At 40.6% G+C, this 22,953-nt stretch overlaps 1 protein-coding gene across 1 annotated transcript in view; it reads left to right on the top strand.

Moving 5' to 3' along the window:
- The window catches only part of LOC125449883 (uncharacterized), a 57,347-nt gene extending 34,991 nt beyond the window's left edge, over positions 1 to 22,356 (top strand). The window contains exons 13-21 of the mRNA XM_059649551.1: positions 4,341 to 4,418; positions 6,697 to 6,774; positions 7,606 to 7,686; positions 9,482 to 9,559; positions 14,698 to 14,891; positions 15,522 to 15,649; positions 17,814 to 18,013; positions 20,023 to 20,126; positions 20,914 to 22,356. Of these exons, the coding sequence (XP_059505534.1) occupies positions 4,341 to 4,418; positions 6,697 to 6,774; positions 7,606 to 7,686; positions 9,482 to 9,559; positions 14,698 to 14,891; positions 15,522 to 15,649; positions 17,814 to 18,013; positions 20,023 to 20,101 (916 nt within the window). The 3' untranslated portion in view covers positions 20,102 to 20,126; positions 20,914 to 22,356. The remainder of the gene's footprint in view (positions 1 to 4,340; positions 4,419 to 6,696; positions 6,775 to 7,605; positions 7,687 to 9,481; positions 9,560 to 14,697; positions 14,892 to 15,521; positions 15,650 to 17,813; positions 18,014 to 20,022; positions 20,127 to 20,913) is intronic.
- Positions 22,357 to 22,953: the final 597 nt, after the last annotated feature.

The raw sequence follows: 22,953 nt of genomic DNA, 5'->3' as shown, positions 1-22,953 counted from the left end.
GGGTGAGTGTCTAAAATTCAGTGGTTGTCAATTTAAAACAGTGATTTTTTAAAAATCTCAAAATGTGGATATTCTTTTCAGTTTTCTTCCTGTAAAGATGGTAAAAGCAGAGCACTGGAATATTGTAAATGCAAAGATAAACAGATACTTGTTGAGAGAGAAGGGGTGAAAGGTCATTAGGAGAGGCAGGAATGTAGATTTGAAATTACGATCAGATGAGACAAAACCACATTGAATGTTTTACTCTTCTCTGTGGCAGGGATTGAGGCAGGTATGCTGTAAAATGCCAAATTGGAGTTTCAATGCAAAGTTTTAACAAACTTGGTAATCAAGGCTTCAAATGCCGAAACCCTGAACGTTCAGATGTTTTTCAGCGGCTGAATGCAAATTGTAGATTCAAGCTTGTTTAAAATCACTTAGTTTGTGCTGTCTGACCAATTGCAGATATGGCAGCTTTGACACCTCAGAGGCAGAAGAGATTCCAGTAATCGATTCAGTGAGCACAAAGTAAGCTTTAGTCTAATGTGTGACTTAATTAAGTTTCATCCAAAATACAACAATGTTAAAAAACCTGCTGGCACTTCCTGTAAGATCTGTGGAGGGCCTTCCTCCCACAGCAATGCAGCACACACTAGACAGCAGCAGTCACATGAACAAAGTTGTTTGATTGTATCAAAAATCTGTACAGATTTAGTTTGTTTAAAAAGAAAAGTTGTATCAACAGAAAAGATCCAAAAGTGTTCAGTGAAAAATTGCTTATCCATTCACTATTCAGATCTCCATTTGTCGCCAAACATTTAGATAGCTGACTCTAAATTAAGGATACAACATGTCGAAGAATTGAGGTTCCTACCTCCACCCCTCCCCTCAGTCTGTCTGTGGTGTCTTTCACATGTCCTGTGAAGGTTTTGAAGAAAAACCTACTGCTGTTGATGAACACGCTAAATCTAGAGGGTGATCTTTTTCATAAAAACAGTTGACAAAAGGATGAAACAGAGTCAGAGCTGCAATCTTTTCTTTGCTGTCATTACAGTTGGCATTGCCAAGCTTATACAAAAGAGATTTGCAGGCCAATGTCCACTGCAGGAGTTGAGGAACTCTAATATTAACCAGATAGACAGACAGACACAAGTGGCAGTCAGCTGGTGACGTGATTCATGCCCAGTGAGTCATTAAACCAGCTACTTTGCCCACCGCTGACAATACAGTATAATGGTACACAAGAGAGTTCAGCTTTCCTCCTGAACTCCCCTCCACTTTACCAAGAATCTCATGCCTCAGGCCAAGGCCAGTTGACCTGGGAAATTCAGCCCTGTATATAGAGACGCTATCGGAAGTTCTTCACTGTAAAGTTGGTTGCCTTTCTATATTTTGGCCTGGAGCTCATTGTTTGAGATATATTTAGACTTTGCAACAAATATAAAATGTTGAAGAAATGGATTTGTTGCATCCTTCTCTCTGTCTCTCTCTCTCTTTTTTTACTTCCACAGTCCAGTCGCACGGTCCTATCCTGCAAACTATCGTTGAGGGTTTTGGGAAGACCAAACATCATATTCTGTAGTTGCGTCTTGACCCGTTGTTCGAAAATTAGCTGTCAATGGCACGAAATGCCGACTCAATGTCTTTCAGGTGTATGGAGATAATTTTCTTGTGGATGTGGATGTTTGCTCAAATTTACTTGAGAACGCTGTTCGGACCATTTGCAGATCACCTGACAGTGCAAACAACAAGGTAGATGGGAAACCGTGCACACTAAAATCTGTCATGAAAGAGTAAATTTGAATACAATAAGTGGTTAAGGTTTTGCTTTATTCAGAGTACAAGGAATACAAAGGAAACTGCCGATGAGCTAAGAATTACTGGGTGCAAGTGTTTGTTTAAAATGACATTCTTCACAACTAATTTCAGCAGCGGAAACAATGCTAACATTCCGAGCTGTGAGGAGCTTGAAAATCCAGTGCCTGCAGAGACAGTTGCAGAGATCAGAAAGTAAGTATTGATCCAATGTGTGAGGAAATGATGCTTTAATCAGAATACAGCTGTGTGAAGGGCAACTGCTGGAGGTCTGGCATTTTCAGGAGCATTACGTAGAGGCTATCTCCCAAAACTTAGCAGCATCTGTGGAGAGAAAGCAGAGTGGGCGCTTTGAGTTAAGGTTCCCCTGTTCAGAACTTCACACCTCTGAAGAAGTGTCACTCGGCTTCACTTGAACACTGTTTTCTGTCTGCAGATGCTGCAAAACCTGTAGAGTTTCTCCAGCAACGTCAGCCTTTCTTTCAGATTGTCGGTGTCCGTAGTTTGTTTTTTTTGACATTAAAGAAACAGTTGGCTGTTGTTCTAATATTTGCTCTGTTCTTAGTGTTGTAAAAAGAAATTTTAGATGGAAGCTTGTGGTTCTTGCTGCAGGCCTTCTGCTGGATCTGAAACCTGGAGGCCTTGGCCGATTCCAGCGGTAACCAATACAGAGATTGCTGCCGGCGTTACTCACCAGTTGACAGGTTGGCTCAGTTTTGACACCTGCTGGTCCAGTGAAGGGGATGGCAGATCAGCATCTTTCTCAGCCCAACTGTTAATGCTGATTGTCACTGAGGTTGTGTAGGTGGGCGCCGTCAGGGAAATGAGGGAGGCAGACCTTAGAAGTCAAGGAGAGTCCAGGTGTCAAAGAGAACTGGCCCATGTCAACATAGCTTTGCAATGTGTTGGTGGCAAACTCCCTCCCTGCCATTATCCTAATGCTCTCACCTCCAATTTAATTGCCAGTGAATAATTGGGCATGCATTACACACGATCTTAAATGGAATGTTTCTTTTCCAAACATTGGACTCTGCAATGCAGGTAAAAGTATTGAAAAACTTGACTCTCTAACTCTCTGCTTTCCAGTGTTATTACATGCCCCACCTCCCCCCATTGCCCAAAAATAAACAGACCGTGGTGTTCTGAAAACTTGTGTGAAAGGTGAAATTCCTTCCTCCTTGCAGCTTCTCCCCAGCTACTCTTCCAGACTCAATCACAATCACTTGTATACCACCAGTTAAAGCTTGGAGGGGAAAAACAAATCACGATCTGTTGTAGTTGTGTACATCAGAAATGTTGCCTGTTTAACAAATCCAGTTGATAAGTCCTTGAAAACTTGAGAGGACTTCTCATTTGAAGAGTGGTTGAGGGTTTTGGTTCTGTACAGGATGGAGTTTAGAAGGATGGGATGGAATTTCATTGAAACTTAGAGCATACTGAGAGGCCTGGAAGGATTGCACGTGGAACGGAGAAGATGCTTCCACGAGTAGGAGAGATTAGGACATGCGGGCACAGTCGTGGAGTGAAGAGACCAACCATTAGAACTCAGGTCAGAAAGAATTTCTTCAGTCAAGGAGTGGCTAATCTGAGCAAAACATTGCAGAAAGCCATCGAGGCCAAGTCATTAGGTCTATTTAAGATAGAGAGAGAGAAGGGTTCTTGATTAATAAGAGGATCAAGGTTTCGAGAAGAAGGCTGGAAATCGGGCTTGAGAAAGATCTCAGCCAGAATCGAATGGCAAAACAGACTCAGTAGGCAAGATGAGCTATTTCTGCCCCCATATCTTATGGTCTTATGGATTCCACATGAAATTTTTCAATGTTCATTCAGTAAGGAAGCCATTTCTGGGTGCAAGTGCTTGTTTACAATGTCTTTAATTTTTGCCTTATATAGTCAGGAAGGCAAATGCAATGTTGGCATTTATTTTGAAAGGACTTGAATGTAACAGCAGGGCTGTACCTCTGAGGCTTTATGAGGCTCTGGTCAGGCCATACTTGGAGTACTGTGTACAGACTTGGGCCCCGTATCTCAGGAAGTATGCACTGGCCCTCGAATGGGTTCAGAGGAGGTTCATGAGAAAGGTGCAGGGAGTGGAAAGCTGAAAATATGAGGAACGTTTGAGGACTGTGAGACTACACTCATTGGAGATTAGATGGATGAGGGGTGATCTAATTGAAACTTTCAGAATACTGAATGGCCGAGACAGAGTGGATGTTGGGAAGATGCTTTCATGGGTAGGAGAGACGAGGACCCAAGGGCCCACATTTAGAATAAAGAGGAGATCTTCTCAATTGGAGATTTGGAGAAACTTCTTCAGCCCGAGAGTGTTGAATCTGTGAAATTCACTGCCACAGAAGGGTGTGGGGGCCAGGTCATTGAGTACATTTAAAACTGAGACAGATTATCAAGGGGATTAAGGGTTATGGGGAGAAAGCAGGACAATGGTGTTGAGGAACTTATCACCCATGACCGAATGGCAGAACAGACTCATTGGGCTTAATGGCCTAATTTCTGCTCCTATGTCTTATGGTCTTAACTAATTGCAGGTCCAAAACCTCTGACAGCCCAAACTCTGATAAAGTTGAAGAACCAAGTTCACCAAAAGCGACTGCAGAAATTTCAAAGTAAGTTTCATCCTTCTGTGCTTCATTCATAGTAAATAACATGAAAAGAAATTGCTGTGAATATAGTAGCTCTTGAAAGATTATGTCATCATTCGAGATGATAAAAATCACATTAAAGAAACAGCTTTATTCCCTCCGAGGCCATTGACAGTAGTTAAGTCAATGACACATTTCAGCCTTTGATCCACAGAAGTCATTTAAAAATGTTCAGTGAAAATTTGGTTCGCCCTCAACATCCAGACCTTGGTGGTCTAACTGGCAACAATGCTCAACTGCAAAACCTCCCACCTCCCCTCAAATGCACCAGCCTATGTAACTGGAGTGTCCTACATATTTTCTCTGAAAATGTGGAAAGCAAACCATCTAGTGTAGTCATTCATCTGGACATTGACCTTATGGGGACTTGAAATACAGAGCATTTTCGGATTCAAAATTTATTTTCAATGTTTATAAGTCAGTTGTAGATGCAAATCCTTTCCTTAATTTGTGCTTCATGTGCACTTGCAGCTGCAGATATTTTGGCCATATAGATTGTCGGGTGGATGGGAATCAAAGTTTGCCAGGCAACTGTGTAACCATGAGGAAGCAAGGTTAATCTGAAATAATTTTGATACGTTTTCATTATGCTGCATTTGGAATGCAGCAGTGTGAAAAGGGAATGATGGAGAATCATTGATTTCTTCAAAGTTTTTAGTGCACTGTGATGAGTGCCACTCCAAACTATAGCACTCACATTCGAGTGGCTGCTGGGCTGCCTCCCTAGAAAATTTATAACAGAGACAGTTGTCTTAAATGATAGCATCACCATTGAATCATCCAAAACACTGAGATGGGAAATTGTTTTCAGATCAATATTGAGGTTATATTTCTGGACAATGTGGCTCTGGTAAAAATGCTAAAGAAATGAGTTAATCTCGTCTACCCCACCTCAGCACTTCTCTGTGTTCCTCTTTCCTGCTTCAGCTGCATCCTCCCCACAAACTTGCTCCAACTTCATTGAAGTGTCCTCCAAACTTCCGTGGCATTTGAAGAAATATGTCTACAATTAAGAATGTGACCTGCTCCCCGTGTCCGAGCCTTGGTATTTCTCCCATTCAATATTGCCATTGAATAATTAGAATTTTGAATGACCTAAGTTGGCCATCTGCCATGTGTATCCATGGAGTCAGGCACTTTCCCAAGTCAGACACCTGGAATTAATCCTGAGCTTATTCTGTCCAAATCTTTAACTAAACTCAGAACTGTTAAAGGAGCAGGATAGAAAAATGATTTTTTTTTCAGCAAAACAGCCAATGGTGACTAATCTGACATGAAGCTTCAGTGAATTTGAGCAATGACAAATTCTTACATCAGTGCTCCGAATCAAACTTTGAGTTACAAGCTGTGCTTGTGAGGGTTGAATTGTCAATAGTCTGTAAAGAGCTTGAGTTTCTTTGTCAGAGATGAGGAAGTTAAACTTAAATCCTCTCTTTTGGGATGTTTATTGTCTGTCCCAGTGCAGAGGTTCTTTATTTGACATCTTTACTCCTCATCTACCCACTGGCTCCCCCTCAGCCAAAAATCCCAATGTTGATAAGAGTGCCAGAAATTAAAAATGTGATCATATGCACAAGTAAAATGATTTATTTGGTGTTTTGTGACCAGTTGCAGCTGTGAAAATGTTGTCATGTCACACTGTGTAGTGGGTGGGAGTCTAAGTTTGTCAGAAACTGAAGGAGTAATTGACAAGTAAATTTGACGTGACGACAGATTAAACCTGTTGTACAGTATTTGGGATCTAACACTGTGAAAGGAAACTGTTGGGATTTGCTGTAAGATCATGTCAGGGTTGCCTCAGGAAGATACCCCAATTGGCAGTGCAGTGAGCACCAATCCAGACAATAGCAATCACATGAAGCAACTGCTTGACTGCTTCTGCAATGTTTGGCTTATGTTGAGAGGTGAGATAATGTTGAATTGGCATAAAGCTTTCAAAGCTTTTCGATGGTCGACTGAAATTTGCTTGTCTTTCAGTATCAAGTTCTTCCACGCGCAGAAATTGCTTTCAACAAGGTTGAAATACTGAAGAAATGGTTTTCTCTTCTTTTTGCCCTGCTCTGTCTCTTCCAACCCACACTCCAGCACTGCCTCAGTATGAAGGCGTGTGGGCATCCTGTGGAAGTCAAAAGAACCCCTCTCTCAAGACTGTGATTTTTTGTTGTTGAATTGGGTTGGATTTAATTCTGGACAGGTTTCCCTGTTCTAAATGACTTAATTTGTCCTCTTTGATCAATTGCAGTTCTGGAAATGTTGACAGTGCAAATCGTGAGGAAAATGGAAGTTGTGGTTCTTCAGGATCAAGCGAAATAATTGCTCAGTAAGTTTAATTGCATGCATGACAAAGTGAATCATTACTCAGAATATGACAAAGCGGTAAGAAATAGCTAGGGAGCTAGCAGTTTGTTCAATGTTATACAGCCATCAATTGGTCATATCCCAGAGACAATGATTTGATGTTTGGACCAGCTCTCAAAGAGCGACTTGCCTACTTTCACTCCTAAATCCTTTTACTGTGTAATACTGCGAAACCTCTCCTTTAGAAAATTGTAGTTCACTTTTGAAGACCTCATTTGAAGCTGCATCCACCACACTATTAGGCAGAACTTTCCAATTTCTAATGATGCTATTTAAAAAAAAAATTCCTTCTCACCATTGGTTCTTTTTGCTGATCATCATAAATCAGTGTCCTTTTCTTCTTAAGCCTTCTGTCACAAGGAACTGATTGTTCTTATCCATTCTAACCAAATCCCTTATGATTTTGAACACTTTTAAAATCACTTCTTAGTCTTCTCCAAGAGCAGCCCGAGCTTCTTCAGCCTCTCCACAGGGCTGTCTAGTTTGTCATCTCTGGTAATATTTTTGTGAATGTTTTGTGCACTCTCTCAAATCCCTTCCTGAAGTGTGGTTGGTAAATACCAGAGTTGAGGGCAACTCAGGAGTATTTTTTTAAAATCATGATTTGTCTGAACGTATTTGTTTTTCATACAATGCTCCAATTTTTAAAGTTCAGAATCCTGATGATATCTTCAACCTGCGCTACCACTTCTATAATTATTATGCACATACATACACACACACAATCGATCAAATATCAGACATGGATCATTTCAGGAAGCACCATATCAGAAGATATTTATTTTGGCTACAGAAAAGAGGAAGGAACAATCCAGAATCATTTTGATTTGGAGGAGGTCCAACTTCAAAAGGAGCAAGAAGGCGTTTGCAGCAAGTAAGGTTGAACACAAGTTCAGGGAAAACTGCAATGAAACAATAGTCTGTCTTACAGCAGGAGGTTGTTTAGTGACAGTGTCAGAATGTTTCCACAAGCAGGAAAGAGTGGCAAATGGTACAAATGATGAGGATTATTGATGACCCCAATGTGTACCGAGTTAATTACAAGTAGTTCAGAACGGAAGTGTTGAACCAAATGATACTGGCAGCTAATGTTAAAAGGGAATCTGAATGTCATCCTCCATTGTGAGCAGTGAAAGGGGAGCGAAAGTGCGGCTAATGATCATAAATCACTGTTTAATCTTCACAGAAGTAAGGGCCTGGCTGAGATACTATTCAGAAGAAGTTGATGTCCAATTCACGATGAAAACTAAATAGTTCAGACAAGGATGAGCTGAGGTTAGACAGCATTTTAGAAATGTGAAAATTAAACAACTGCAGATGCTGGAAATCTGAAACGAAAATGGAAATTGCTGGAAAAGCTAAGCAGGTCTGGCAGCATCTGTGGCGAGAAAGCAGAGTTAACGTTTTTGAGTAATTTGAACCACTGAGCTTTTACAGCAATTTCTGCTTTGATTAGAATGGCTGGTTGTCCTTGGAGTTGGTAACTCAGAAGGAAGTGAATTGTAGACAGCTGAGGATACTGAGAAAGAAAAGAATAGCTTGATGCTGCAGTGGCACTTTGCACAACACCCTAATCCTGTTTGAATACAGGGGTGGTATCAGAGGACTGGAGGATTACAACATGTACTATGTTTATGTTCAAAAGTGTGTGGATAAATCCAGCAACTAGATTCATCTTATTGGTGGGACAGCATCACAGGAACTGTAATCCCAGTCTCAAGCAAGAATACTTCGGGAGCATATGGGCTAACATTTTATGCTGACTCAGAAATCTTCACCATCTGGTGTGTAACCTGTTTAATAAAACCATCTGATGGATGCTTGTAATTCTGAATCTTCAATTTTTATGGGTATTTTAATGGATTGAACTGAAGATTAAAGGGTTTGCTTGAGGTGTTTTAAATTGTTCTTCATGTTCAATTTCAGCTGCGAAAGCGTTGAGTCTGAACACTGTCCGAATTCTGATGAAATTCAGAATTTAAGTTCACCGGAGAAGGGACCGAAAGTCAAGAATTGAGTTTGATCCAAAATGTGACCATGTTATGCTTCATTTGCAATACAGTAGTGTGTAAAGGGAATGGCTGGAGAGCTGGTGGTCATAGGTTGGATAATCAGAAATCTCTTCATGAAGGCAGAGATGTTTCCATGCTGTATGACTCTGTGAAACAGACCACAGAAACAAAAACACGGATATCATTCCAGATCATGGCACATTGATGAAGAAACAGCTTCTGAGTTCTTTGCCTCTTCTCTCCCTAATTCTGAGGAACAAGCAATACAAAGCACAAGCAGCAGTTGTGTGTGAAGGTGTTGAGTTTATCTCAGACTGAAATTTCTGGACTAATAGCAAATGTAAGCTATTGAAGAAGTGGTTTCACTCCTTGCACCTGCTCCTTTCCCCTGTTACCACCAGCCACCACCACTGCTGGCGAGCTGCTTTGGCCCTCAAGGGCATTTCTGGTAAACTTCCTGAGGAAATTTAAAGAACGTATTCACTATTTTATGCAGTTTTACATTTAGAGTGTGACCTTGTTTCATAAAGTTAACTGATCACGGCTTAGGATGCTCAATTTTGCGACTTCATTTTTTATTTTACGGCTGGCAACCAATTGTAGACCCAAACACTATTTTAATTTGCTTTTTCTTTTGTGGTTTATGATCAATTGCAGAAGCACAGACTTCAACAGATCAAGCTTTCTAGAAGAATATAATTTCAGTCCTGCAGAAAAGGAAACACTAATGAAAATGTAAGTTTGATTTGACATGTAGTGAAATTGTATTTTCAATGTGAAATTTACGAATGTGAGAAGAATTGCTGGAGAGCCAGAAAGATCTTGAAAATAATGTCGAGCCTTTGTCATGAAGACAGAAGGCACCTAAAACAGGATGGCAAACAGCACTCCAACCCATAACAATCACATTCATGAAGCCAAATAATAACTGAAAGAATCGCGGACACTGCAACTCAGGGACAAAAACAAAGTTGTTGGAAAAGCTCAGCATTTCTGGCAACATCTGTGAAGTTAAGAACGGAGTTAATGTTTCAAGTCCGGGTGACCCTTCCAGTTCTGAGGGAGGGTCGCTGGACCCAAAATGTTAACTCTGTTTTTGCATTAAAGAAGCTGCTTGTCTTGCATGTCCAATGATTGCATTATTCCTAGAGATTGGCTTGTTAATATTTTTCAGTGTAAATCATCCAAAATTCTTTGTTTTTTGGAATTGTTTGTCCTACATTATCATGCTTTTGGGGTTGTTTATCTCAGATTGTCATTAGTCTAGTTTGTGATAATGATGCCTTATTGCAGGAATGGTTTTCCTCTTCACACCACTTTATTAGTAGTTATCCTGCAAACTTCCTGTGAATAGTTGTAACCGAATGATACCGCTATCTAGAGCAGTCATATACTTGGCAAGTGGTTTGTTTGTGGTGTCCTGACTTTGGTAGCCCTCCCACTCTGTGCTGCTGTTGTACGTTTTGCACATAATCGATCTTGATTTAATACTTCCTGAATCTATGAAATCCAAATGATCTTGTGAAATGATTTTTCATGTTTGAAGTTTGTTAACTAAGTGCTTTCAAAGATATTTGACTGTAGAAAACATCGCACAAATGCATCTCTAGCAGGAATTCTAGTTATTTTTGAGCTGTACCAGATTGCTGAGGTTGTTTTACTGCTCTGAATAAGATTAGATTACCGACAGTGTGGAAACAGGCCCTTCGGCCCAACAAGTCCACACTGTCCCTTGAAGCATCCCACTCAGATCCATTCCCCAAACACGAAGGGCAATTTAGCACACGGCTGATCCACACAGCCCGCACATCTTTGGACTGTGGGAGGAAACTGGATCACTTGGAGGAAACTCACTCAGACATGGGGAGAATGTGCAAACTCTCCACAGACAGTCGCCCAAGGCTGGAATCAAACCCGGGACCCTGGAGCTGTGAGGTGGCAGTGCTAACCGCTGAGCCACCATGCTGCCCTGCATGACACTTTGGCTGCATGGGGTTAAAGATGGGATTATTCTGGTTTGTCTGGCCATTCGATTAAACTCTGTGCTTTTTGCTTAAGACAAAAGAACATTTATCCACTAGATTTGAGTGGTGGACTGGACTTGGGGGACTTTAAAGTTTGAGATTCTTACCTTTATGAAAACAGTGATTTATTTTCTTTTGTACATGGTTTGCTTATTCATTTATTTTGTTTTCTTGAGTTGATATTGTTTGTCGTTTTTACAATCAAGAAAGCCAATGCCTGAAGGGCCAAGCAGAGATAAATTACTTGTGAGCAAATACCAAGGCAAATTTTTGCAGTATTGCATTGAGAAAAATGGTCAATTTGAGGGAGTGAGGATTTTCAGGGAATATTTTTACTTCAGATGCAATAGCAAGCATTCACAACTGGGCTGAACTGAAGTTTGAAATAAAGTTCAAACAATCTATGAAAAATGCAGCAAAGGAAAAATCCCTCTCGTTAATCAAACAAATAGGACACAGTTGGCCAGGCAGCATCAGAGGAGCAGGAAAACTGATGTTTCGGGTCTGGGCCCTCCACCAGAAATTTTCTGAAGAACAGTCCAGACCTGAAATGCCAGCTTTCCTGAGCCCCGAGTCTGCTAGCCTGCTGTGTTCATCCAGCTCCACACCTTGTTATCTCAGACTCCAACATCAGCAGTACCTACAAACTCAGAACACGGTTGGGATGCCTTGTGCATTGTTATTCACTCTAGCCCACCCAGTTGTCTTTTTGGGTAAATGAAACAAAGTTTTAGAAATCTAAGCCACAGGGCTTGGTGGTTATCTGGACATTTTTCTCCAACGCCTAGCTATTCATGTCTGGATGAACACAGCTAATTGTGGATACCAAATTGGTCCTGATTAATTTCACAATATTCCTGTGCCAATGTCTCAAGAGACATATAGGGATGAAGTGTATAAAGGAACCTAAATTGTCCTGATCCCCGATTGAGGACAGTGTAATCCTCATGAAAGTAGTGTGCTGGTTTGGTATGTTTTTTGGTATGTTAATCTCCTTTTAAATTCAAGTTTTTTGGGTTGAGTTCTTTTTCTACAGAATAGTAGCTTACAACCTGTCAGTTTGACATTGAAGAAAACACAGATATTTAGGGGTTGAGTAAAAGCATGGTCAAAGCATGGTTTCAAAGGAACATCTTGAGTGAGGGCAGAAGAGGCAGGAATCTATCCAGTGAAGTTGTCATCGGTGAAACAATTAATCTCAGATGCGCAAGTGGCCAGAATTGAAAAGAAAGACAAAAGTGCACCCGGACAGAATTATTTCAATTCTGGAATACTCTAATACTTTAAGAATACACTTCTCTCCAGTGCCATTGCAATCTAAGATTATGTTGTGCTCGCTTTAGGAAATGATCCTTTGAGGTGGTGGAAGGATGATAATGAGTAATTGAATGAAATGATGTTGTACACTGCAGCTGATTAGAGGTTTCAGATTACTCGGTAGGGATGTAGTAACTTGTTAATGAATCTAATGGAAACAGAGACTTTAATTCTAGTGGGACGACAGAAAAGTGTTTTGGGTCAAATTTTGGACTCTGCACAGTACTAATTAAGTTCTACCATATTGTCAGCAGGGTAGAGGCTCTTGAGCTCAGCAAATTATTTCCCAGCCACGAAGACTTTCAGTAGGAAATGGAATTTTTTGGTTTTGTGATCTTTTGAATTGATTTTTCTTCATATATATTTTTGGAGGGTTAGTCTTCGAGTGTTTGTAATGTGACCTAGGCATTTCTGAATGATTCAGGACCAAATGAGCCCAGGCAACCTCCTTAGGTCATGTTTCCAGTGTGTTTCAGTTAGTCACTGTTTCCGAGAGGTAACATAACAAATAACATTTCCACAGCCTTGTCCCTCCATCTCTGCAATTTCCTTGTGTCCACTTCAGACGTTTCTGTTTTTTCCTGTCCAGTTTCACATTTTTCCCTATCTCAGATTATGTTTGTCCTGTTGTTACCAGCCATGGCTTCAGCTGTTTAGACTCTAAAATCTGAAATGCACGGTATGCTTTTCTCCATTTTGTAAAAAGCTGATTACAAACTTCACCTTTTATCAAGCTTTTCATAATTCTGCTGACCTCACTGAAAAACAATCTCTTGACATTTCCAAAATGAGTCACTTCATTTCATAATTTGCCATGTCCACTAGTTAATATCATTCAGCACCTTACCAGTGTGGGCCAGCTGTGTTTTTGAATCATTGCAAAAGATTACAACCTATGCCAACTGATCTGAAAGCAGATGAAGTCAAAATAGTCCCTCCAGTGTGAACTATTTCTAAGTCGTATATCTTTCTCAAACAACAAGAGGCTATTGCTGCATCTGGCACTGTGACTGCCTAGCACTTCCTACACCAACCGCTGTTTAACAGGAATGGAGCTGGTAAAGTCTGAGTCAAGCCCCAATGTCTGTGTGTAATGTTTCACATCATATAATTTCTGTGCTGTCATGATCTATTATGAACGGACTCAAATAAGTGATCATCTGTTTCAGTGTAGGGCTGCAGATAAGGAAATTCCAAATTAAAAACTAGAACAGCACTTTCAGTGTAAAATATTCCATGTAAATTGGGGATGCTAATCAAACAAATGTTTACTTTTTGGAGTCTTTGGAAAGTCAAAGGTTTCTCCAACCGACTGCATCATCGACCACAGCTGCATCTCAGTCCATCTCCTAATTCACAACAAGACTCATCATTCTGATGTTTGCTGGCCCACGTTGTCTCTTGGTTGACCAGTGTCTGAACTTTAGATTTTTAATCGAAAAAACTTTCAGTTCTTGTGTTCACATCCTTTCATGTTCTCATTTTGCTTTTGTCTGGAATTATTTTAGGTCCCAAACTTTGCCTGGAACTTTTCTGTTCTGCCAAGTCCAGTGTGCTGTGTACTTCTTGATTTTTTTTCATCAGCCCACCACCGTTAGTGCTACTTTCTGCAGATATATAGTTCCTTCCTCTAGACATCACCATCTCTCGCCTTTAAGAAACTCATGAAAAGTCATTATGACCAAATGTTTGGTCACCTGTTTGAATATCTCCTCCTTTGTCTGTTTTTGTCTGGTTAATCTGCTGTGAAGTGCCCTGGGGAGTTTGTCTGTGCAAAGGGTTTGATTTCAGTGGTGTGATGACTTCTCTGTGCAGCTGATGTCTTGTTGCAAAAAAGTAACCGTTGATTTACCTGTGAAATAATGCTACGTGGCCTCTCGGTATTAGCCAGGCAGTTAAAATAAGTGAATTGAAAGCTGACTATGTTGGAGTATTTCATTATTCTTCCGCAACTAGACCCAATTTATCCATGTTACCGAGGTATCCAACTACTGGCAATACAACTCCCAGAACAAAGGCAAACAAATCATCATTATCCTCGTGTTTTTCTTTGTTCATCTGATTTGTCCCATTTGACTTTTATAAAGAAGATTTTTTGTTAAAGCTCACTTTCTCTTTACTAGTAAACTCTAAACACCAAGAGGTCCTGCTGGTGTAATAAGTAACCTCAGACACATGTGAAATCACTTTATACGTGAGCCTTAAGCTTACCTGTGCAATCTACAAAGAAGAAAACTTGGAAACATGGCCAACTTGCAGTTTCCATCCATGGCCAGTGTAATTCTAACTTGGACAGTCATTTCTTCATCATTGGGTCAAAGTGCCACACAGGCCCCCTCTGATGGCATCGCAGGATTACCATTGCCATGTGCACTGCAGCAGTTCAAGATGGCAGCGCATCTCCTGCGTGAGCACGACGACCCCATCTTCCAACTTTAATCTATTGCATTTACATTTGTATAATTAGAAGCTTTTTTTCCCACATGTTTTGCTTCCCTGATGAACAGTTATTAACTCTGACTTTATTTCCAGTGCTATTCCTGAAATTCTCGAAATCTGGCTGGAGGAGTCTGCCGAAGACTTTCGTCAAGTTCCAACTTACTCTTGTCTCCAGAAGGTTCTTTCCTACTTGAACCAGACAGTGCCGGGGTCAGATGCTGAAATTCGGGCCCAGAAACTCCTGAGTCGGTTTTTGGCGGAGGAAACAGCGGAGAAAGAGATGTTCAGTAAGATTTATAATTATGTTGCAAAAATGTGGTTTTAATTCAGGGTGCCTCCCTACAAGTTTGTGTGCGGCTTGCCCCTCTGTCTCAGGATTTAGTTCATTTTGGTTTCCTTTGACAAGCTTCAAAATTACTTCCAAATTTTTGGGTAAACGAAGTTTATTAAAATTATTGCTGAGTGATTACCCCTGTACTAATTGCATGATGTACAAGACCAAATTCTGCATAGAATTGATACTCTAAAATGGTCCGACAAGACCCAGTAGCATGCAATACGACTTTCTGGACAATTTCCTTTTGAACTGTTTTCGTCAATGACATTTTATTTTATAATCTGATGTAATAATTTTGCAAGTTATTGTGAAACAATAGATTGTGATTCAGAAGATTTCCTAAAGCCAGAAATTGGGATAGGAATCTGTCATTAAATACAAGTTCTTTTGCAATTGAGATGCTCCCAACAAGAGGATTTCAGTGCAATATCATATTAATTTCACCAAATCTAGATTTAGAAGTATGAATATTAGATAACTATTGTAAACCAATGCACAATTTCTAGTCACAAGTTCGTGAGATATTTTAGAGCAATGTGAACTTTGGGCACAAAATACATGTCTGTCTTCACTTGCACAGAAGGCTACCGTAGAAGAGTCAGATTCTATGTGGGAGAAGAACACGACCAAACCATCGAACAATTTGACGAAAAGCTCCTGTCCTACCCATCACGCTTCATTGCAGAGCAGCTGACTTTTATGGATGCTGTGAGTAAACAGGAATCTGGTGGCCAGTCATTCTGAATAAGATGTTTCAGTCAGCAGTAGGCATCGGAATCTCTCTGTATTGTTTAATGCTATTACTGCTCCACCAGTCGTGATAACTGAATTCCCTTCAAAATGCAGCCTTCCAAGATGTTAAAATGTGTGTTTGACGTGTGACTTCCGTATCTCGCTCGAAATACCTGCCAGCTAAAACTTCAGCACTTGTCATTTGTTTTGAATGAACGCCATGTGAAATAAGTGACCCGAGAGAGCCCTGAAAATCCTTTGTAACTTAGTGTTGAAACTTTACAAAATGAATAGTATTTCAGGGTAAAAGTTTAATTGTTTCATCATAACAGTCACTGTTTCTTCATGAGTACACTGATTTTGTTTGAAGTATCCAGGATGTCAATTTTGTTGTTTTTCCAGAATCTTCTGGAGTGGGATCAGCCACGGGGTATTCCAGTCTCGTCTCCAAGGTGGCTTGATGCCTACCTCTACAAAATGAGACTCATGGTTGCTGAATCAAAATTTGAGTTATGTCAAAGTCTGGTCATAGGCTTAGGCTTGACATGGATGTTCAGTGGTCTGTATGACACCATTGGGTGTGACTCTAGAATGTAAGTAGTCCTCTAGGTCTCAAAAATCCCAAGCATATGTTAGTGTTCAGAACAGGGGTGCAGCGATCTCATCTGGAAGTGACCACTTTATCAAAAGTAGGTTTTGGTAATGGGATAAGAGGTAATGGGAACTGCAGATGCTGAAGAACCCGAGATAACGAAGTGCAGAGCTGGATGAGCACAGCAGGCCAAGCAGCATCTTAAGAGCAACTGTGCTCCTAAGATGCTGCTTGGCCTGCTGTGTTCATCCAGCTCCACTCTTTGTTATCTCAGTTTGTTAAGGGGTAGCTGCTTTTCTACACAGAGTTCCAAAGGTAACTGTCTGTTTTCACTGCAGTCTCTGTTGCATATGTGTATGTATATACCGACTGGGACTTAGAGTCTAATCATGTGACATAATGATGACAACAGCCATTTTTGGTGGGAAGCAACCCAGCTGGGTGTCTGTTGAGGAATGTAGCTGCTTTTCTTTTGTTGAACCATCGAGATCTGCAGTGAGGGCTGTGAGTCTTTTTCAAATCAGTGGTTTGACCTGGTGAATATCAAAGCGGTTTTTTTGATCCTCATCGCTAGTTTTTTTCTTTACCATGCAGGGCCAGGGGGCTGAAATCTTAAACAGCAGGAGTTTTATTATGTAGTTTACTGTCGAGGCAGCAGGGTTAGCCTCAGCTATTCCTTGCCAGAAATGATCGATGACATCATTGTGACGTGATCAGACTGTTAAAAATGAGAGCCCACCATGCTTGCATAAACATGCAACAGTTTTCCACTCGATGGTTTCTGAGCACTCCCTCCTACTGCAGCCTGTCACAGCCAACTCTGGCTTTGAAAGTGACAAGACTGACAAATTTCTCCATTCTGAATGAGTTTACGGGGGTCTGAAGGAGCTATTTGCTGGTTGTGTTAACTTTCACTGTCGGGGCATAATTGTTGATGGGAGTTGCTCATCTTGAAGAGGGAGACAGAAGGACATTATGCAATCTGAATGGACAGTTGACAAGCTTGGACATTTGGCAATATTCGTGTTCAGCATGAAACCAATAGTGGGGAAGTGTTTACATTGAGGTCTGTTGAACCAACAGAGGGCCGGGCTGCGATTGTGTTCTGTCAACCTGCCTTGGTGCAAGAAGTAGACATGATGCAGGGCCGCTATACTGATGCCCAGCCTGTCTAGCCTGTGGGCCACCAGGGCTGAGCATCTGTAGCAGTGACTATTGCCAGCAGAGCCGTGCATTGATGGTGTGCGTGGAGCCAACAGTAGGAGTTGGGTGGAGGTAACCAGTGATTTTAAATCTAACCTGCAAATAGGAAGCAGATGACTGAAAATTCGAGGGTTTTGATCTGTCTGAATAGCCTATGTGCCCTTGTGCATCAGTGTGAGTATTATGTAGCCAGTCGTTGACAATATAGCATGCAGTTTTAATGTACAATTGCAAACTAGCAGGACGAATGTACCCATGGATGGACAAATCTTGTTTGTCGTTCATTGCTTAAAACATGGCACGACTGACACCTTTAACCTTTGTTTCCTTTTTATTTTTGATCAGGATCTTTTTCGGAAACTTGTGCCCAGCCAATGTTCAGGGTCCATCTGGTCTCAACGAGGGAAGGAAGGAAAACAGCATCTGGTATCAACCGTCCAGGCCACCATTACACAGTTCAATAATATTACAAAATGTGTCACCAGCACCATATTAAGACCACGGCAGAGGGCTAAAATCATTGAGAAATGGATTGATTTGCCCAGGTACACTATTCTTTATTGGTTTTTAACCTTTGTGACATGTTAAAGTCCACTGTGCATGAAACAACCATGGTGGAAGAGAGCAAGCCATTAACGCTATGTGTTGATATGTCCAAGGTTTGAAAGCCTCTTGAATTGGCAAGCAGAATACTTTTCTGAATAAGAGTTGAATGCTTCATGGAAAATCCTAGCATTCATAATTTCTGTAGTGCTGGCTGCTAATAGTTCTTGCCTCAGTTTACAGTTGCATTGAAATATTAATGTATTTTTTTCTCATCAAAAATATTTATGTGGATAAAAAAGGCAAACTGATTTCAGATTTTTGCTGGCCCTTCAAAAATGAAGTTACTATTGGGCATTACATAGTGTTGTTTGCCTCCCTTCCAAGCTGTAGTCAGTTTATGAAACAGTGTACATTTTATTCCCAATGTTCTGCATTCTGTGTGCCTACATGATGGCCCTTCAGGAACTTGCCTGGTTGTCTGTTTCTTATGTGTTTGCCAAAGGAATTTGCCTCAGCATGTTAGTCAGCAATCGGGAAAAGAGTGAGGAAGGGCTGTCAGATCTGATGCCAGGTTTGTACTTGTCGCCAACACGTGGCATTCCCACTCGTACATTTGGAAAGGATCAGGATAGGAACCGAGTAATTCACTAATTAAGTAAAGGAAGTAATTTATTCTTACTGATTTTAAAATCCAAAATTGCACTGGATTTTGCAACAAAACTGTACTTTCAATGTAGCTTCCCATATACACATGACAACAAAATATTCATTCATTAGGAAGGTTGGGAATGCAGGTTCACAATAATACTGTTACCAGCTATTTTAGAGAAGTCTGGTTTGGGTCTTGGCAACACTGCCTGCATCAGTTTTCACTCATTAAAATCTTAAGGCATGAATGGGACCTTGATGGGGATTTGAAAGTCTGTCCCCAGTTTCACAATTGAATGTAGGCTGACACCCAGTAATAGACATGGATGAAAGAGTTCCTGACATAGATACTGGCGCTATCAAAGGCCATTCTGAAGAGGAATCGCCACCTTACAGTGATCACTTGGCTGACTTTTCTAGTTCTGATTTTGAGTTTTTACAATAGTTGACAAGGAGTGGCTTCGATGTTGAATTTCCCTGCATTACTTCCATTTTACTGCAGCAGCTTTATTTCCCTGAAGCCAGAAGACTCTGTGCTTGAGAACCTACCTGCTGGCCTTAATCAGATAAGGCACTTATGATTATGCCAATTGACGCACCTCCAAAGAAATCCCAAATGGTGTGATCACCCTGCACCTCCCTGGCCTTACTCACCAAGCAGAAGTGGCTTTGAGACCTGATAACAAACACTAGCAGGCTTCCTCCTCATCTCCACCACACCCCAAAGTACACATTTGGGAGGTTTGATCTGATCCAGTTTTCTCCCTACCTCCAACAGGGTGGGGGGGTGGGTGGTGGCAAACAGATGAAGGACATTCAGCTGCTAATCTAGGTAAGATTAGTTAACTCAGTATCAATAACGTAGTGATTCATAAAAAATAGACCCAATTTCCTGATTTGTCTGTTTTCCCTCGAATGAGTATCTCACGTGACTGGTCCTGCCCTCCTATTCTGTCAGATAATATAACCTATTATTCATTTATGAGCTAAATGTGATGGATATAACAAAGATGATTACCCCGCCTCCACCCCCCCTACCTTCGCCACTTTTGCCACTCAGATGTCCATGTCTCAATCCTACTCATTTTAAGCTCTCCTTCGGTGTCAGTAATCATATCTAATCAGTCACAGGCTGGCAGCAAGTGAACTGAAGAGGTTGTCTCAGAGGGATACAAGACGAATATCAAGGTTTGAGTTGCCAAGTACCATGGAATTCTTTCCCTCAAAAAGTTTGTTTGTTAATGCTGTTATTTTATCAGCTAACATTTTTCTGATAGAACCTTTTTAAAAAGTCTGAGGTGTTGGGTAATGGAGAGTCACTGCTTTTTCCACAGAACTCACGGCTTTTTTTCTCTGACAGGAATGTAGGATTTTGCAGAATTTCTCGTCAGTGCATGCAATTACCACGGCATTGCAATCGAATAGTGTGTTCAATTTGAAGAAGACTTGGGCAGCCGTGTCAAAGTAAGTCATTGTTCAGAAAGAGCCATGTAATATTTATTCAATAAATATGAGGTAGGAAATTGCAGGTTTGACCTCCAAGTTTACTTGCACAAGTGATCTTCACAGACTCGGTGCATTAACAGGATTACCAGAGGCACTAAAGTGAAATCCTAACAATTGGCTAATTGGCAGAATCTTTCATTCTTTCACGAAGGAGCGAAGAGTTACTTTGTTTAAGCGGAAAAAGAAAACTGTTTGGCAACTTGAAATATTTAACTATTGTGTTCCAAAACTGATCTGCTGTTGGATGTAACGTAACACAATTTCCTGTGGATATGCTGTGATGGGGTGATATAAGCTGGAGGTTTGTGTGGGATACTAAAATACAAAGACAACAATTATTTTAATCTCCCAAGAAAGCACTCTATAACACTTTGAAGTGCACACCTGTAGTTTATGTTCGTGTGCCTCAGACCATTTGATCATGGTTGTTTTTTGTAGGCAGCTTGGGAATGAAATCTCTCTTGCTGCAATGAGATTTACCAAAACTACTGCACTCAAGAGCTTTTGGGGCACAATGGCAGTATCCCCATCCCTGGGTTTAAACAATCAGGGCTCAAGTTCTACCTGCCCCAGAGATTGCCAAAACATTTCTGAACAATTTGGTTAAAATAACGTTCCTTATTGTAAAAATGCTTCACTGCCGTTCACTGTCTGTATTACTTGCTTATTTGTCAGATTCCATATCAGCTGTTTGTTATCTTGACTCTATTCTGTCAAGAGTAATTTGTCTCATTCTCTTGACTAGGAGCAGTAAGACAACATTTGAAGACCTTTCAAATAATGAAGAAGATAACTTTATAGCAAGTAGAGAGCTGTTAATGGAGGTAAGGTGTTGCACTTGGCCCAGTGTGACTATATTCAGGGCATGATCAACATTTTCAAGTAAAATATCTGCAATGAACTAAGTTGGTGACTGAATGCGTACAGATGCTGTCAATCAACAATGCAACAGGGATATGTGTATTGCAGTCCAGGTGGTCTAGCTTGGCTCAAGTCTTCCAAGATTGTTTTGCCATGATTCTTGTAATTGCTGATGATATTGCAGTTAACTTTTTCATCAACATCTAATTTGGTTATACTGCAGTGATGCAGCCTTCATAGATTATCTTTCTCAGTGTTCATTATCTTGGAAATTTGAACTGAAGCAATGTCTATGATGCAGTGATGCAGCCTTCATAGATTATCTTTCTCAGTGTTCATTATCTTGGAAATTTGAACTGAAGCAATGTCTAAAGTGCAATATGTGCCAATTTCTTTTTCTTTTGCTTTGTACACTTCAAGGGCCTTGTAATTAATAAAGGCCAAGGCAAAACGTTAAGAGATTTAACTGGTTCTCATAAGTATTTTTACTCAATTACCATGTCTTCCTTTTATTGTTCTCTGCAGTAAGAACTATTTGCTGCGTAGGAATGGAGAGATATTCATATCTCTTTGTTTGCTCAGTATTTCAGACATCAACTGTCTCGTTTCAACTAGCTTGGACCAAAACTGACAAGTTTCTAGCCATTCCTCCTCACTCCTTGTATCATGCTCTTTGTCCACTCATTTTGCTCCTGAATTTGACAAAATAACAAAATAATTGGTCAGATATAAATATTTTGGTGCCACTTTACCAAACTAGTTGTCCAGCTCAGAAAATAGTCAAAGTTTTCTTATTCTCTAAATCATTCTTAGATGGTATTGAAGCATTTTTAAGCTGGTGTTTGAAGAGGGAGAAATGCAATAATCATGCTAGCATGTTGTCAGTTTGAAAGACACTCCATGTTTCAAACTGCTCAATGTTCTAGTTGCAGTGAACTATCTTTTTACATTGCTTTCCAGATGTTTGCCCCAGAATTTCTACTGCCCTGCTGTCACACTTTGTTTATTGTGTGTTGTGATTGGTGCACTGTGCAGAATTTCAACATATTTTTCTGATCTAGATTGAATCTAAAAGTAGGTTTGCTTTTATAATCAAAAATGTGTGCTCTGCATGATAATTGTTTTTGTGGTGCAAAATTCTGTAAGTATATAGGGGAAAATGTGAGTTCATGATTGGACAGTTGTATAACTTGCATAAAGCTTTCTCCCAGATTATGCAGTGAATTACAGTGCATGGTTTGCTAATCTTTCAGCATCTTACACAAATGTGCTTTGGCAGTGGTGCAGGGCACCGCAATAGTTCTTGCTGTGTGTACATTAATGTTCAAGCTCCAAGTATGAACAGCAGGTTCACAGATGACACAAGAATTGGAGCGGTAGTAAGAAGCAAAATGCCTTAGTTTCGAGGCACACATTGTTCCAGCTGTGGCTCAACTAATGTTATTTACAGTTCTATCATTACCCCTTTGCTCTTATATTCAGGCAAGTATCCAATATTTTATCAACTTATCCACAGGTCCTCCTGCCTTCAAGAATATGTTTATGCACACACCAAGGTCCTTCTGATCCTCTGTCATACAGACCCAAAACATCAACTTTCCTGCTCCTCTGATGCTGCCTGGCCTGCTGTGTTCATCCAGCTCCAGACCTTATTATCTCATTTAAACATATATTCTCCTGACTTATTAGACTCCCAAAATGCTTCACCTCACACTTTTCTGGATTGAATTCTATTTGCCTCTGTTCAAGCCTTCTAACCAGCCCATATGTGTAACCCGGGAGACTAAGGCTTTTTGCTGTTTACAACCGTCCAATTCTTGTGTCATCTGTGAACCGGCTGTTCATACTTGGAGCTTTCGTGTCTTCAACATTAATGTACGCACAGTAAGAACTATTACTGTACCCTCTGGTATGCTGCTGGATG

This window comes from Stegostoma tigrinum, chromosome 11 (assembly GCF_030684315.1).
Source record: "Stegostoma tigrinum isolate sSteTig4 chromosome 11, sSteTig4.hap1, whole genome shotgun sequence".
Lineage (NCBI taxonomy): Eukaryota > Metazoa > Chordata > Chondrichthyes > Orectolobiformes > Stegostomatidae > Stegostoma > Stegostoma tigrinum.
Note: the sequence above shows the minus strand (reverse complement) of the source record. Positions and strands in the feature narration are given on the sequence as shown.